Below are 14,338 nucleotides of genomic sequence, written 5' to 3'. Positions count from 1 at the left end.
CGCGCTGGGTGTGCCTGGGACTACCTGGCGGGACAGAACCGCCTCATTCCTGGCAGCGCGTCAGGGGCGGCGGGCGGGGCGGGGGGCGGGGCGGGCGCGCCAAGTGGCCGCGGTGGGCGGGGGGCGGGCCCGGGGCCGGGGCGGGGGGCAGAAAAGCGCCCGGCGAGCGTTGGCGGCGCTTGCGGCGCGGGGCAGCGGCAGCGGCAGCGGTGCGGGGCAGCGGCGGCGGCAGCAGCAGCAGCGGTGCGGGGCAGCAGCAGCGGTGCGGGGCAGCAGCAGCGGTGCGGCGCGGCGATGCGCCTGACGCAGAGCATGTGCACCATCGCCGAGTGCGTGCCCGGCGGGGACGGCTGCGCCCCGCCTGCCGCTGCCGCCGCCCGGCCGCGCCTCGTCAAGATCGCCGTGGTGGGGGGCAGCGGCGTGGGCAAGACAGGTGAGGGCGGCGGGGCCGTGCGGGGCGGCGGGGCCGGTGCGGGGCGGCGGAGCGCGGCTAACGGTGGCGTGTCTGTGTCTGCCCGCAGCGCTGGTGGTGCGGTTCCTCACCCGGCGGTTCATCGGCGACTACGAGAGGAACGCAGGTAGGCGCGGGTTTGTTCCCGCCGGGCTTGCGGGGCGGCGCGGGGGTGATTCTGCCAAGGGAGGGCGGCGGGCAAGGGCAGGGTGGGCCCCCGCCCCAGGCGGCGGGGCTCGTCTCCGGAGTCGCCTTGGGGGTGCCCGGGCTGCAGAGGGGGTGGGCGAGTCCTGGAAGTGAGTGTGCAAAACCCAGCGCTGAGCCAGAGCCTATGTGGTAAGGAGACTTTAAGAACGGGAGTGGCGATGCCTCTACCAGGCATTTTTACCAGCCCGCGCCACCGAGGTGTGACGAGACGGGCAGCTCCCTTAGCACTCCTTCCCTCTCTGCCCGGCAGCCCTTGGGAAGGGGCAGCGCACCGGGCAGCCAGCACCCAGCCTGCCATCGACCACGGCTTCGCTGGCAGAGTGCCACTGTGTCTCTGGTCTCTAACAGAATTTGCTTTATGCGGTGAAATGTCCCTCTTTAAAGAAGTATTGTAGCTAAACCAAGAAAACATTCTGTAAACCTAGTATTATACTGTCCTTGGCAAACTGGATGCCAGCAGCTACATGATCTACAATGGGGAAAGCAAGGAGGTGATGCCAGAGTGTAGTGCCGTGGGAAGCCTAAACTAATGTGAATGTAAACTAGACAGCATTCTGTTGAGGAAATGAAGAAGTCAAATAAATGACAATCCCAACAAACAGATCAGCTAGAAAAGAGCTTTTTAGAAAAATGGTTTGCTGAAATGCAGAAATGCTGGATAGCAAGCAAACTACCTTCATCTAATAGCTGGTTATTTTGCACACTTCCCTTTATCATCTAAGTTAAGACAGTCTTTAAGAAGTGATCAAGTTCCAAGTTGCACAATATTAACTGCCAAGCTTCAAAACAAATCAATGCAAGATTAAATCCCAGCCTTCTAGTGACATTGTAATTTTATGGGTTGTTACACACAAAAACTTAAAATGCTTGTTCCTCGCTTCATAAATAGCAATAAAACTTTTCCTACACATCTCATGGGCAGCAGAATCTGCCCCTTGTCTGTGTGTAGAGTGGTGGCTTTACTTGAGAACCTGTTGGTGTTCTTGACAGGTAATCTCTACAGCAGGCACATCCAGATAGATGGAGAGATGCTGGCAATTCAAGTCCAAGATACTCCAGGAGTTCAGGTGAGCTAGATGCAGCCATGCAGTTCACTAGAGCAGCTCTACACCTGTGTGTGTGTGTGTCTCAGCATCTTGTTACAGTCCATTTCAGAGCCTGGTGCTCTGTGTGAGAGAGTGGTAACTTCTGTTACAACCAGTAAAGCCAGATGTGTTACATGCCTTTAGTGTGCCAGGAGTGAAAGAAAGCAACAGCTTGCTGCTTGGGTGAATCATTTGCTCACTGGAGGCTTGTACTTTTGAGTGGCTGAATTACTTAAGTGTCTCGTTCCTGTATACTTGGAAGATTAGACACAAACCCAAACAATTCTGTTCAAATAAGGTACATGTGGAATAAACCAATCACTGCCCAACATGCTTCATAAGTGTGCACAATACAAAGCGAGGTCTGCTGTATTGTGGCTGAGCTCATTAGTGTGGCACAAGTTAAAGTTTTGAATGTATAGACCTGAGTAATGTTGGATTGTTGCCTTTTTGAACTGGGCAACACTCCAGGTCTAAATGCTTCCAGCTCATATCTTTGCCTCCCCAGACTTAGTGTCTAGCCAGTTAATTTCCCATTCTGTGGAACTACAAAGTCTTTCTCTGCATGCAGAACTACTCAGGTCAATTTTCCATTTGAGTATAGCAAACTCCAGTGTTAAATTCCAGGTTTTTGCAGCTGAATCAACATACGCGTTTATCCAGCATGCTCACGTTAAGTTTGTACTTATAATGTGAAATGCAAATATGTATGTCTGAAACTGTAAAATGTTGTTTGGTTTTACAGGCTCTGTTAAAGATAGATTCCTTTTAATCTTTTATGACTTCAGCTATCTAATTTGACACCATTAATTTTTCAGATCCATGAACACAGTCTGGACTGTAATGAGCAGCTGAACAGATGCATTCGCTGGGCAGATGCCCTGGTGATTGTCTTCTCCATCACGGACTATCAGAGCTATGAACTACTCAGTCACCTCTACCAGCACGTTCGACAGTTGCATCCCGGAAACGCAGTCCCTGTTGTCATTGTTGCAAACAAAGCTGATCTCTTGCATATCAAAGAAGTGGAGCCTCAGCATGGACTTCAGCTGGCCAACATGCTGGGCTGTACTTTCTATGAAGTATCAGTCAGTGAAAACTATAATGATGTCTTCAATGCCTTCCATCTCCTCTGTAAAGAAGTCAGTAAACAGCAAACAACCAGCACCCCTGAGAGGAGGAGAACCTCTCTCATTCCACGCCCAAAGTCGCCCAACATGCAGGATCTGAAGAGAAGGTTTAAACAAGCTTTGTCTGCCAAAGTGAGGACTGTCACTTCTGTTTGACAGCAGAGCTGCTGGTCTTCCTAACATTTAGCCCAAGATTGAAAACTGGGGTGTTTAACACTGGCACATCTGGAGTCTGAGGCATTGTGAAAGAAGGATGGTTCAGGTAGCCTGAACCATGGCTGCAGAAACAAGCAGTTCCTTATAAAAGGAACAGTGGCAGATCAGGAAAGGAAAAAAATCCAAAAACTCTTGAAGTGGTTCTAGGATGTGACTTGTAGAATCTGTTTTCATTTGGAAAAGGAACTTCCCAGTAAATGAAACAAGCTTTTAGTTTCTCTTCTGCAATTGGACAGATTTGGCTTTCATTTGTGCAGAAACAACCGTTTGGCTGTAACTCGTATGAGCAGGGAGACACCATGAACTGCAGTTCACTGTTCAGAAGTAACCACTTGAGTCTTGTTTTCACTTGGATGAAGACAGCATGATGCATCTGTTCAATTTTATTGCATAGTAGAACTGTTTGTTTCCCATGTATTTCGAAACAAATAAGCAAACATGAAATTGTTCTGTAAAAATAAGTGTAAAATAAGTGGACAAGGACTGGGTACCAAAACTGTAAACAATGGTCCTTTATTTTTTTTTACTAGTGATGTTATTTCTGAAAACTTGACCTGTCTTTGTATGCAAAACTATTGTCCACAGGGTGTAAACTTACCTAATTACAAATAACTTGTAGGGTTTTTGCTGTCTGAAAAAAATACTGTCCAGACTGAATGATCCAACACAGAGCTTTTGAGGAATAAGTGTTGAGTAGGAGTGATAGTCTGTTATAGCTGCCATTCCAAGACACTGTTCTCTCTCTCTTTCTCTCTCTCTCTTTGTCCTATGTGTGCAATAGGCACAGAAGGAATGTGGCTGTGATCCGACTTGGTGGGAAACATGGCTGGCTCTGGGCAATGAAGCTGGTTGCTTGTTCTGAGCTGAGCCAGCCCCTCTTCATCCTTACATGGTAGATTTATATACATTTTTATTTTTATTTTACATTGAGTCAATAGAGTTCACAGCCTAAGGGCCTTATACACATGCACTTTAAAAAGCCAGTTGTGCTTTTGTTTAAACTGTAACTTATTTATTTTGTGTTCAATTACTCCTTCTAGGGAGTGGACTTTCCATTCTTACTGCCTGGTTTGACATTAAATTTTTGAATTGCTTGTTTTCTTGTGTGTTCCTCATGGATGAGAAACAATAGGCAATAACCAAAGTAATAGTTTTCTCAAGGTAGTTAATGTGCATTGCAGAAACAGTCAGAAGGCCTTTCCTGCCTATATGGTTGCTTTATTAGCATAAACTACAGGGGGTGAGCTCTCACAACTGCTTTACAACTTCCTTTTAAGAAATTCTCTCAGGAAAGAAATGGAATGTGTCAGAGACCTTTCAAATTAAAATGGGATTCTTCATTTCCCCCTGTCAAAACTACAGTGAGAAAAGAATGGTGTGAGGTAGGTCAAGTCTTGTAAGTGACTGCCACTTTCTTATTTATAAGAAAAAAAACACACAAAAAGCCAACCACTTTATGTATTGAGGTATATTATAATGAAGACCTGAATCAAATTGCAAGTATTCAGCCTTCTTATTCATGCTTATAGTAGATTTACTGGGAGCCCTCCTGAGGAGGATGTTTGTGCCACAACTCGGGTGACTGCGGCGCACACCCAGCTGGTTGTCATGTGGCTGGAATCCCTGCTGCAGGGAAACCCTGACAAGGTTCTGCTGATGACAATCCTTTTGACCATCAGCTACTAGCCAAATGACTTGGGTCTGGACTCACAAACAAAACTGAGCTTGCCCTTCCATTACCAAATACTGCTTAGCTTATTAATAGAGTAGTAAACTCATCTGTGAAGGCTGGCTTTGTGGTTTTTCCTCTTCCTACCTTTTGAGTATTGCTTCGTGTCACACATGGGGGGCTTAGACACTCCTTGTGGTCCTGCACCTGCTCAAAGTCTCTTCTGTGCTGCTCCTACTCACATGCAACTGGCAGAAGATCTCTTATACCCCTGGCCTTTTACTGGAGCATAGGCTATTGTGCAGCTACTATGGCTATTTCCTACAATTAAGGAGCTATTACACTAGGGACACTGGAAAAATTCCAGTCTTGGTCTAGAAGAGGAACAGGCTTTTATGACTATCTTCTTTCATCTCTTCAGCTACTTGTGTACAGGATGGTGTCTAGGGCCCACCACCTATTGCCACAGCTTTGGCCCACTAGCTGAAAAGATTCCTCCAAAGCGTGTGTGTGTGGGCTTGGAAAACCAGCTAGTTTGCCTCAGTCAGAGGTGCTGTTTGACCCATAGGAAATGCAAGAGCACCAGTGTCTGCTTAGAATCACCTCCCCCCTGCTTCTCACTATCCTATACAGTATGTCCTTAGATGGCCAAGTCAGAGTTGTGAGAGCATCTGATGAAAGACAGCTAGGTGACGGAGAGAAGACCACAGCTGCCAGCCTCCATCGTTTCAGGAAAGCAGCAGGATCTCAGAGGTGTCAGTACCTTAACTCACTGGCCAGCAATGACCACTGGATGTAGGAGAGCCTTTCTGCTACCAGCAGGGTGTGGAACACCATCTAGAGCACCTCTCAAGACAGAAGGTCTAGATTCTTAGGGGAAATCAGGTAATACAAAAAAAGGTGGGGTTTCGGGACTGCACAGTCCTGGCATGTGTAGCCCTGTTGTACTAGGAGAGAAGGAGAAGACGGATGAGGTTTGGCGTTGTAAGAACATTGCTTTATTGATTACAGAATTTATGAAACATTCATATTCTAAGATTGAACAACACAGAATGAGAGAAAAGAAACCAAGAGACTGGCTATTTACTCTCCAGTTGCTCTGTTCAAACTGTTTCTTGAGCTTTAACATTGAAATCTCTTAATATTTCTCATTTTTTATAGCACAAAGTTCCATTCTATAATCATTCTTATAAATCTATCTTCCACAGAGGTGACATTGTCCATGCTTTATAATCGGTCCATTGTTTCCTTCCAGCCACTCAAAAGTGAACTGAAATCAAAATGCACCCTTTTCTGAAGACCACTATAAACATTTCAGAGAACTTAGGCTAGCTAGTGAACAAAGGTTAAAAAGCTACTTCCCATTTAATCTACTCCTTTGGCATAATAAAGAATGCTATGATAGAATGAATGTCACAACGTCACATTCTCAGTGTAAGCTGTAGTCTTAGAATCCCTTGGATGGAGCAAGAGGATGCAGCTTTAGAGCTCCACCATTTTCTGCTGCAATTCAAAAGTCTTGGTCCTATATGCAATTGCAATCACAATCTCTATTGGTTGCTGTTTTTTTATCACAGATTATAGCAAAGTTTTCTAAAGAAAAATTACATAACTGAATTTAATAGCAGTTCTCTCATGATCATAAAAGCTGTTCTCTAATGAAGAAATCTAAATCAAGACAGAATCTGTCGCTGTGGCCTTTTGAAAGTGGGATGGTGCTTTTTTTTTTTCTTCTTCTCTTTTAAATGCATGGGAGGGGAGGATTCTTCCAAGGTTGCGATTAAACTACCACAGCCCATATGTTCTCCTGCAGAGAAGTGTGCCATCAGGAAGTCTTTTCTCCCAGGGCTGTGGGTGGAGAAACTAGACCAGGAAAAAGGATGCTGAGAGAGAAGCAGCCACATAACCTAGCCCTTGGGTCTTGCTCTCTGCTTCTCTGCATCTACCAGTCCCACTGGGACAGCATCACCAGACCAGCAGATGCTCTGCTGGCTAAATCAGTGCTGTGCCCCATGACCTCTCTGGGTGAGGAATGAAGTAAGAGCACTGTATAAGGCACATGTGTTTTGCAAGGTAGCATGACAGAGAGGGTGGATTTTGCTAGCTTTTCACTCCCTCAGCAGCATTTCCCACCAGAAGAAACCCCAGTGAAACCATCAGGAACACTCGGAGAAAAAAGTGCTGTTTGGGGAGTACAAATTCAGTATCACCTGGTCCTCAGCTGCTCCTTTTATAAGGAATTATTACAAGCCATCATCCCATGCCTGAGTGGGGCTGGGGGTGATTCAGCACACCACAGTGTTACCAAGGTGGACAGGAGAAGATGTTGCTGGACAACTGGACCATTTTGAAGAGCTGCCTGTGAGCTGCACATGTTCCCCTACAGCCAGATACCCAGCCGTTTCAGCTGGAGCCATAACTGCAGCAGGGAACATGTCTTTTTTTGGAAGGCTCGTGGGAAGAGTGACAGACCAGGGATTTGACGTTTCCAGCTGAGACACCCATTCATCTTCTCCACAGATTCTCCCCCTGTCAGATATCAGAGTCAGGCTGGAGATGGTCTGTGGCAAACAACAACTCAACAGCACTGTGCGGCGTCAGGAGTGCCGAAGACAGCACCATTACCTGAAAGGATGGGAACAAGAAACAGCAAGTCAAAAGGAAGGGGACTAAGACTGATCACAGCACTAATGAGCCATGGATATAAACTGTTTGCTTCACCCAGCACTAGACAGGCTGTGTGTTTCTGTTTACTGAAAGGGCAATGCAGTTTCCCCAGTGAAACTGTCTGCTCGCTAATAACTGTAGTTAAATTACTTTAAGGAACATAATGACTGGTAGCATTGTACTCTTAATGAATGTGTGCTTTGACTCATTTCTACCCACATCTTACGGGGTGATTTGTTGTGACTGCCATTGTGTTTACTGTGAAGCAGCAGCTGATCAAACACGGCTTTCCTCTCCTATAGCACAGTTTGTAGTGATGGCTGTGTCCTCTCAGTGGAAGGTAAGGCGAGCACCACAGAAGTGCCACTGGCCTACTGCAGGGAGATACAGTCCCTGTTTAGAAAACTTTCTTCAGGCCAGGCACAGGCTCTTCTGCACAGCTGGACCAAGGCTCAACCTCAAGCCTTGTCAGGATGCTGTTGCTTTTGTTTGTTCACATTTTTAATCCAAGGTGATGGATTAATGGATGATGGATTTAATCCTGATGAATGAAACTGCTGGTTGCTACAGCCATGATACACACCCTGCTAGATGCAGGTATCTGTTTTTCTTAAGATAAAACCAGTATGCAGGTGCCTAGTGTGAGGGCTTCTTGGCAGGCCAAAGCTACCAGCAAGGAGCAAGCACATGTGTTCTTGCTGCATGGAGCTCACTCAGGGTTAAGGTTGTAAGATACTGCTCTTAGAAAGCTCTGAGTTCAGCAGTGTCCATAGGGTCAGGACTGCAGGCTGGGATGTGGGGGCAGATTTATTTTACTATCCCACTTGTACATGAATTTGCTTCTTTGGTGCAGATCCAAGGAAAAGTAGCAAAAGCATCAACAATGAAGCATGTCCGTGTGTCTGTTTCCTGCAGTAGATACCAAATTGCTCGTGCTCTTCATCGCATGTCTTAAATGTGCGGTAGTGCTGCATTTCAACTATTTTTTGTTGTTCTTTCTTTCATCTTTTCACTTCAAATAATGAAAGGAATCTGGAGTTAAGTTACTACAGATCCCTTCTGTAACGATGATAGGCTCCCCCTCACTTCTCCCCTTCCCTTGTCCTCCCACACTGGCAAACTGACACTGATTATCTCTTCTTCTTCCTTTGCATGAAAAACTCACTGTAATTTGCAGATGCCAAAGGCTGACACTGTCTTACTTATGTTACGTGAGAATCAAGAGTATAGCACAGTATGTGCTCATCTTGTTATCACACAGCTTAATTCTGAAAAACACGAGGGGACACGTTACTGAAATCTTCTGAGTGTACAAGCCAAACATCAACAATAGGCACTGCCAGATAAAAGCAATTCTTTCTTGGAGTCCGAACACTGAACTCTGAGGGGATTTGTGCAACTAACAGCAAGCCCAGAGAGAAAAATGAAAGCTGAAACTTTAGCGTCTGAGAAAGGATGCAGCCAAATACAGTGGGACTTCCCTCCTTTCCCCCCAGTATCTCTGAAGGGTCGCTGAGGGGGATAAATGTGAATATTTCTTCCTTCATTTATACAGAGAAGGGCGGGATTGCCCAGATATGTAATGTCCACCTCTTCTCCTGGCAGGTCTCTTCAGGACAGTGTATCTCCTTTGCAGACTTTCCTGTTCAGTACAGTGTGTCTGTCTTTGATGCTGAAGGGCAGCTGAGGTGGAGGAGCCAGGAGATCCCATTCCAACCCATTGGGCTGCATCAGGCAGTGCCCTCTTAGCAGAGGGCACGGAAGGATGCAGCTAACATCTGATGGTGCATTTGGAGGGGTTTTATCTGTCTGCCTGCTTCAGATGGTTGTGCTTGATGGGAGGGTGAAACATCCACTCAGGCTTTTCCCCCTTTTTAACTCTTCTCATTAAAGCAGGAAAAAAACAATTATGTAATTGTACAAAAAATGTAACAATGTAGGATAGTTCTCACTAGATCAGGGGAGCTATTGACCACAACCCAAAAACAAATGATGTGTAGGAAATGCTGCATTCCTTTGTGCTCCCCCATAAGAAATAAATTTGTTATTCATTTCAGATGCAGAGCAGTTCTGTAGATGGAAACATGTATCTCCCACTCCACATTTAAATGTCATTTGCTTCAGCTCCAAACAACTGCTGAAGTAATCAGCATGTCCTGTCAGTTTTTCTGTTACTTTCCTCAGTTCTTTACTTTTACACTCACACGTCTCTTCGTTTCTCCAAGAGCCAATAATTAGTATAAATGTCAGTGCTTTGTTTGACTCAAAGTGACTCGGGAGGCCAGTGTTCCCCTGATGCATGAATCCTATTGCCTGAGCGCCAAAAAAAGCTCTGCTAAATGCTGGCTTGAGTTAGACTAATGCCTGGCTTCTTGAAAAGAGAATAATCCCAAACAGGTGGCACATATTCACAGCTGTAGTACAGAAATCCAGGTAAATCCAACAAACTCATACACTTTTTTTTTTATGGGAGACTTGCACAACTGCTTCTTTTCTTGTTTCTCTTCCTCCTCCCACTTCTCCCCCCTCAAGTCCTTTCACCTCTAACACAGCACATTTGGACAAAGGGCAAGATGCAGTAAAAGCTTAAAATTCTTTAGGAATCTGCCTCAGAAGGTGACCTGCTGCTGGGGTTAAGCCAAAGCAAAGCAACACCAGATCCCATGTCACCACTGTCAAGCCTCAAGTCCCTCTAGAAAGCCAGTCAAAAATCTCCCTGCATAGTTCTCAACCTACTCACGTGTTAACCCTCTGCTTATCTTTCAGGGTGTATTAATACATTTTGGGTGTGGATTAACTTGTCCATCAGTGTCTCACAACTCAATCTCCCTTCAAGATGGGAAAGAATTCTATTTGCTGTTTTGAGGAGATTAGCAATAGGCCAACTGGGGAGAAATGTATTATCAGATCAAAAAAAACATTGCTAAAAATGGCACTTAAAAAACACTGCTTTGCAAAGACAACTAAAAGAGGGAAAAAATATGTCAAACCCAGGGGCTGCTCAGCCTTTGCTTGGTTCCATTTTGCTAACAATTTCTCACAAATCAAAACTGCATACCATACGAGTTGAAAACAAGAGGTTTATAAGCCACCCTGGAAACTAGACTTAGGTTTATGTTGCAGCTGGTTACACAGCACTTCTTTACAGTTTTCAGATAACCCTGTAAATCTGCACTACTCTGCAGATACCTGGTTGCTCTTCTACATGCTCCTCCACAGTTAATAATTATTTTTAACATCTCAGACAGCACCAGAGCCCATCCATCCTCCTCCTCTGCCTCCCCACTCCATTCAGATGACAACTGCTGGAGTCAAGTTCTGCTGCCAGAGAGTGGAAGAGGCAAAGACCAGCTGCACGCATGCTAATTGAAGCTTCACCATGGGAGTCTTCCTCCTCCCAGAAGCCTGACATCCAAAGGCTGCCAACACTTGGGGCTTTCTCCACATCACCTCCTTCAGGTTACTTAAGGCACTTAGCACTCAGGTATCCTCCTCAACAATGCCAATTCACTTGTCTGGAGGATCATCACTGACATGACACTAGATAATACCCAGACCCTTGGCAGACTCCTTCTGAGCATCCCTGCCCTATATTCTGTAGAGGCACTGCCAGGGAGCTTGTAGCCTTTTGGAAAGCAAATGTTTTTGTTTATAAAGAATACCAAGAAATTAATCATTTGGAACATGATGAAAGCTGCTTCAGAATCATGCCAGATTGTTCTGAACTCTCCAGCCTGAGTTTGAACTTTTACTGCTGATTCTAACATGTGAAAAACAGACTATTGGTGATTTAACACTTGTTGCCTACAGATGTTTCACAGCAAAATCCTAACACCATTCCTGTTCAAAGGGCTGTGGCTTCATGTAGGTTTCGTACCAGTGCTATAGGGAACACTATATGATGAATTTTCTGAGTCTTTGTTCAGGTGGGAACTGTATATTTAGAGCTCTTTTTACCTGCATTCCAGGTTTGCGAGTCGCTACCAGATCCTTCACCATTTTGACCTCAGAGACTGTCACTCCACCAACCATAAAGATGATCAGAAGAGGATGATCACCAGGGTGAGGGCGATTCACCTGTAAAATGAAGGAAAGCATTATTTGTAGTTGCTCAGTCCAACTCCAAGCCTATGGACTAACAGTGATTGCCTCCCTGAACTGCTGGAGGAAGACTAATGAGGAAGCTCAGAAAGAAATATTCATGGAATGCTGGTTTCTATAGCAGGTGGGAGGGAAACCAATGGGGACGAATCCCAAGTGAACTGTTTCCAGGGAAATGTTGTCTTCATGGTTTCCACTGAAACCTAGAGGAGTTCTCATGAGGTCTGAGGGTTTCTCCTTCCATTCCCTCTTAGTTTCTTTCCCAGAGTGGCAGGAGAGGATGTACAGTTTGGAAACACATATGCACGGGGCTTTAAAGAATGAGTGGTAAATCACTACCCAGCAGAAGTAAAGAATCCTGCCTAAGCATGCTAAAATCTCTGCCTGAGGTCAGCAAAGGAGAGAATTGTCAGTAATGTGCTTTCACCATTCCAGCAAATAATCCTTTACAATTCATCCAATGAAAATAAATCAAGCTCATTGTAATATAAAATCAGCTTCTAGCTTGTTTCACTTGAGAATTTTCAATACTTCTGCGACTGGGTTGTAATTAATATAGAGAAACTTTAGTTCAAACAAAATACTTGTTTCATTTTTCCCCAGTTATCGTTAACATGGCATAAACATTCCACTTCAGTTAAGACTTTATAAAACCATGTTTTAATTTTAAATGTGATGATGATGCTTTACATTAGTTTCTTCTTAACCACTTCTAGAAGCTTCACTACCATGCTGTTTCCTAGCAAACTTTCTTTCTTGATGAAACACACTACCCTGACAATGCCTTGCTCCAGTCTTTGGAGCTGATGTGAATGGAGCTTGTGCAATTGCTCTTGTCACCCCACCTTTGACCATGAAGCGCTCCAAATCTTTGGCTCCAAAACCCGATAGTGAGAACAGTTTAATTTGCTCCTTTTCAGACTCTCTGGCCCCTCTCCTGCCACAAGGCTAGGTTTTTGACAGCATTCACTCGACAGAACAAACGTGGTCACCAACCCACATTTGGGCTGAGTGTAGCTCTTCTGCTTTCACCACCACAGCAGCTATCTTTGATCCCTGTAGCTCCAGCTCCTGAGGGTATGGATCTTCTTCTCTTCCATGTTGTGGCTGCCCTGTATTTAGTCTTCAGGCAGTTTTCCATCCTGCAGCTCTGTCAGGCTTTCTGACTGGCAACCTTCAGAAGAGCTTTTTGACTTTGAAGCAAGCATGGAGGCATGGTGTGCTCTCTCTCCAGGCTAGCTGGCCTTTGATAACACAGGGATCCCTGTTCAATGCTGCTCCCCAGGCAGGGAGCTCTTCAACTCCCTGGGAGCTTGAAAACAGTACAAACAGCCTTACATATATGTATTTGTGAGCTGAGTATGTGTGTGCTGGGTGTTTATTCTTAAAATTGCCCCCACTTTGCCAGCCATCTTCATTGAGCCGATGGCACAGACAGCATACACACTACAATTCAGCTGGGTGTCCTGCAATTCTGGTCTGATATTGAGCAATTTTACATTTACACCAACAAATCAATTAAATGGATACACCAGAGTCTACAAAGACTTTCTTTATGCAGTTTCCCATGCCAGACTACTCACTTCTTACTATCTGCCTGTAATATAGTGTCAACCTCAAATGAGAAAAAGTCCATCCATATTACAAACACCATGAAGAGTTTAAGCAAGACCTAAATATTTACTTACAGAGCAGGGCAGATGGAGCTATTACTTGCTAAAATATTAGAGTATTTCATGCCACAACTGCTGTAAGCAGTGACAAAATGGTAAAGAAGTAACTGTTCGCAAAGATGGTGAAAATAAAAGCTGACAAATTGGTCTGCTACAGCACTTCAAGGTAATACAGAAATTACTGGTTTATTCCTTTTCATGGGTCTTTGCTCTTCTTAACAGTATTGCCAGAGCAAACTGCTCCACTCCATTTCACAGAGCTTCTGAAGGACCCAAGACATATGCAAAGAGCTTGAACTTCAGAAGCTTACCATTGAATAAAGCCTCTCCTTCCTAATGTCTTTACTAGTGGCAACAAACTCATCATAAACATGCATGCATAACATTGGACACATTGAAAGGACACCCAATGTAAGGGTATTAATTAGAAAGCACAAGCTTTCATGGCAATACTAAAGAGAAAACGTCTCGATAAATCATTTTCTTCAGTCAAAATAAACCTAGATCCAAACACATGGTGCACATATAACATCTATTATTCTTCAGAAGACTAAAGTTCAAACCACAAATTCCAGAAATGCATATTAAAAATACTATTAGGCATGCAAACTCCAAATTAAATTAAAATTGCAATGAAAAGGGTCTTGGAATTTGTAATTTTGTTATGCTATGCACAAGTGTTTTGAAGGAGGACAATACTTTGGGTACAAAATATTTGGCTGTCTTAAGAATGCAAGTTTCTGCCAAGATTTTTTTGTTCGATAATACAACCACCCAAGGCTCTCTCTTTTGAAGGAAGTGTATGCAGCTGAACACAGCTCATTTCTGTGATACAGAGGAAGAACTGAAATGGACTGCAACAAAATCAACATGTATCTTCTGGGATCCTTCTGAAGTTTGGTTGTTTTGCAACATTTCTGAGGCCTCTTAATCTCATTTACTGTGAAATCTGTATTTTGTAAGAATCCCAAAGAGAAATTCACTTTCAGTTCAAAGTGCCATGCCTTCAAGAAGATGGGACAGTTATGTCAGGCAATGACAAAGACTAACCAAGAAAAAAACCAAAACCACTATATTAAGTGAAGGAGCCTGAAGGAAGAAGGAGGAATGGTTCCATGAGCTAGCAGAGCTAGCTGGCC

The 14,338-nt window shown here is 44.6% G+C and overlaps 2 protein-coding genes across 2 annotated transcripts in view; one reads left to right on the top strand and one right to left on the bottom strand.

Annotated features, from left to right (window-relative positions):
* Positions 1–270: 270 nt before the first annotated feature.
* Positions 271–4,187, top strand: RASL11B (RAS like family 11 member B). Its single transcript, XM_051617759.1, has 4 exons — positions 271–433; positions 522–578; positions 1,649–1,725; positions 2,562–4,187. The coding sequence occupies exons 1-4, from the start codon at positions 295–297 to the stop codon at positions 3,027–3,029; spliced, it is 741 nt and encodes a 246-aa protein (XP_051473719.1). The 5' UTR covers positions 271–294; the 3' UTR covers positions 3,030–4,187.
* A 1,546-nt stretch (positions 4,188–5,733) lies between these two features.
* The window catches only part of SCFD2 (sec1 family domain containing 2), a 198,953-nt gene continuing 190,348 nt past the window's right edge, over positions 5,734–14,338 (bottom strand). Inside the window, exons 8-9 of the mRNA XM_051619182.1 lie at positions 11,383–11,502; positions 5,734–7,383 (exon numbers count right to left, since the gene is read on the bottom strand). Coding sequence (XP_051475142.1) covers positions 7,291–7,383; positions 11,383–11,502 — 213 coding nt within the window. The 3' untranslated portion in view covers positions 5,734–7,290. The remainder of the gene's footprint in view (positions 7,384–11,382; positions 11,503–14,338) is intronic.

Source organism: Apus apus, chromosome 4 (genome assembly GCF_020740795.1).
Source record: "Apus apus isolate bApuApu2 chromosome 4, bApuApu2.pri.cur, whole genome shotgun sequence".
Classification (NCBI taxonomy): Eukaryota; Metazoa; Chordata; class Aves; order Apodiformes; family Apodidae; genus Apus; species Apus apus.
The sequence above is the reverse complement of the archived record's forward strand: the minus strand, read 5'-3'. Positions and strand labels throughout refer to the sequence as shown.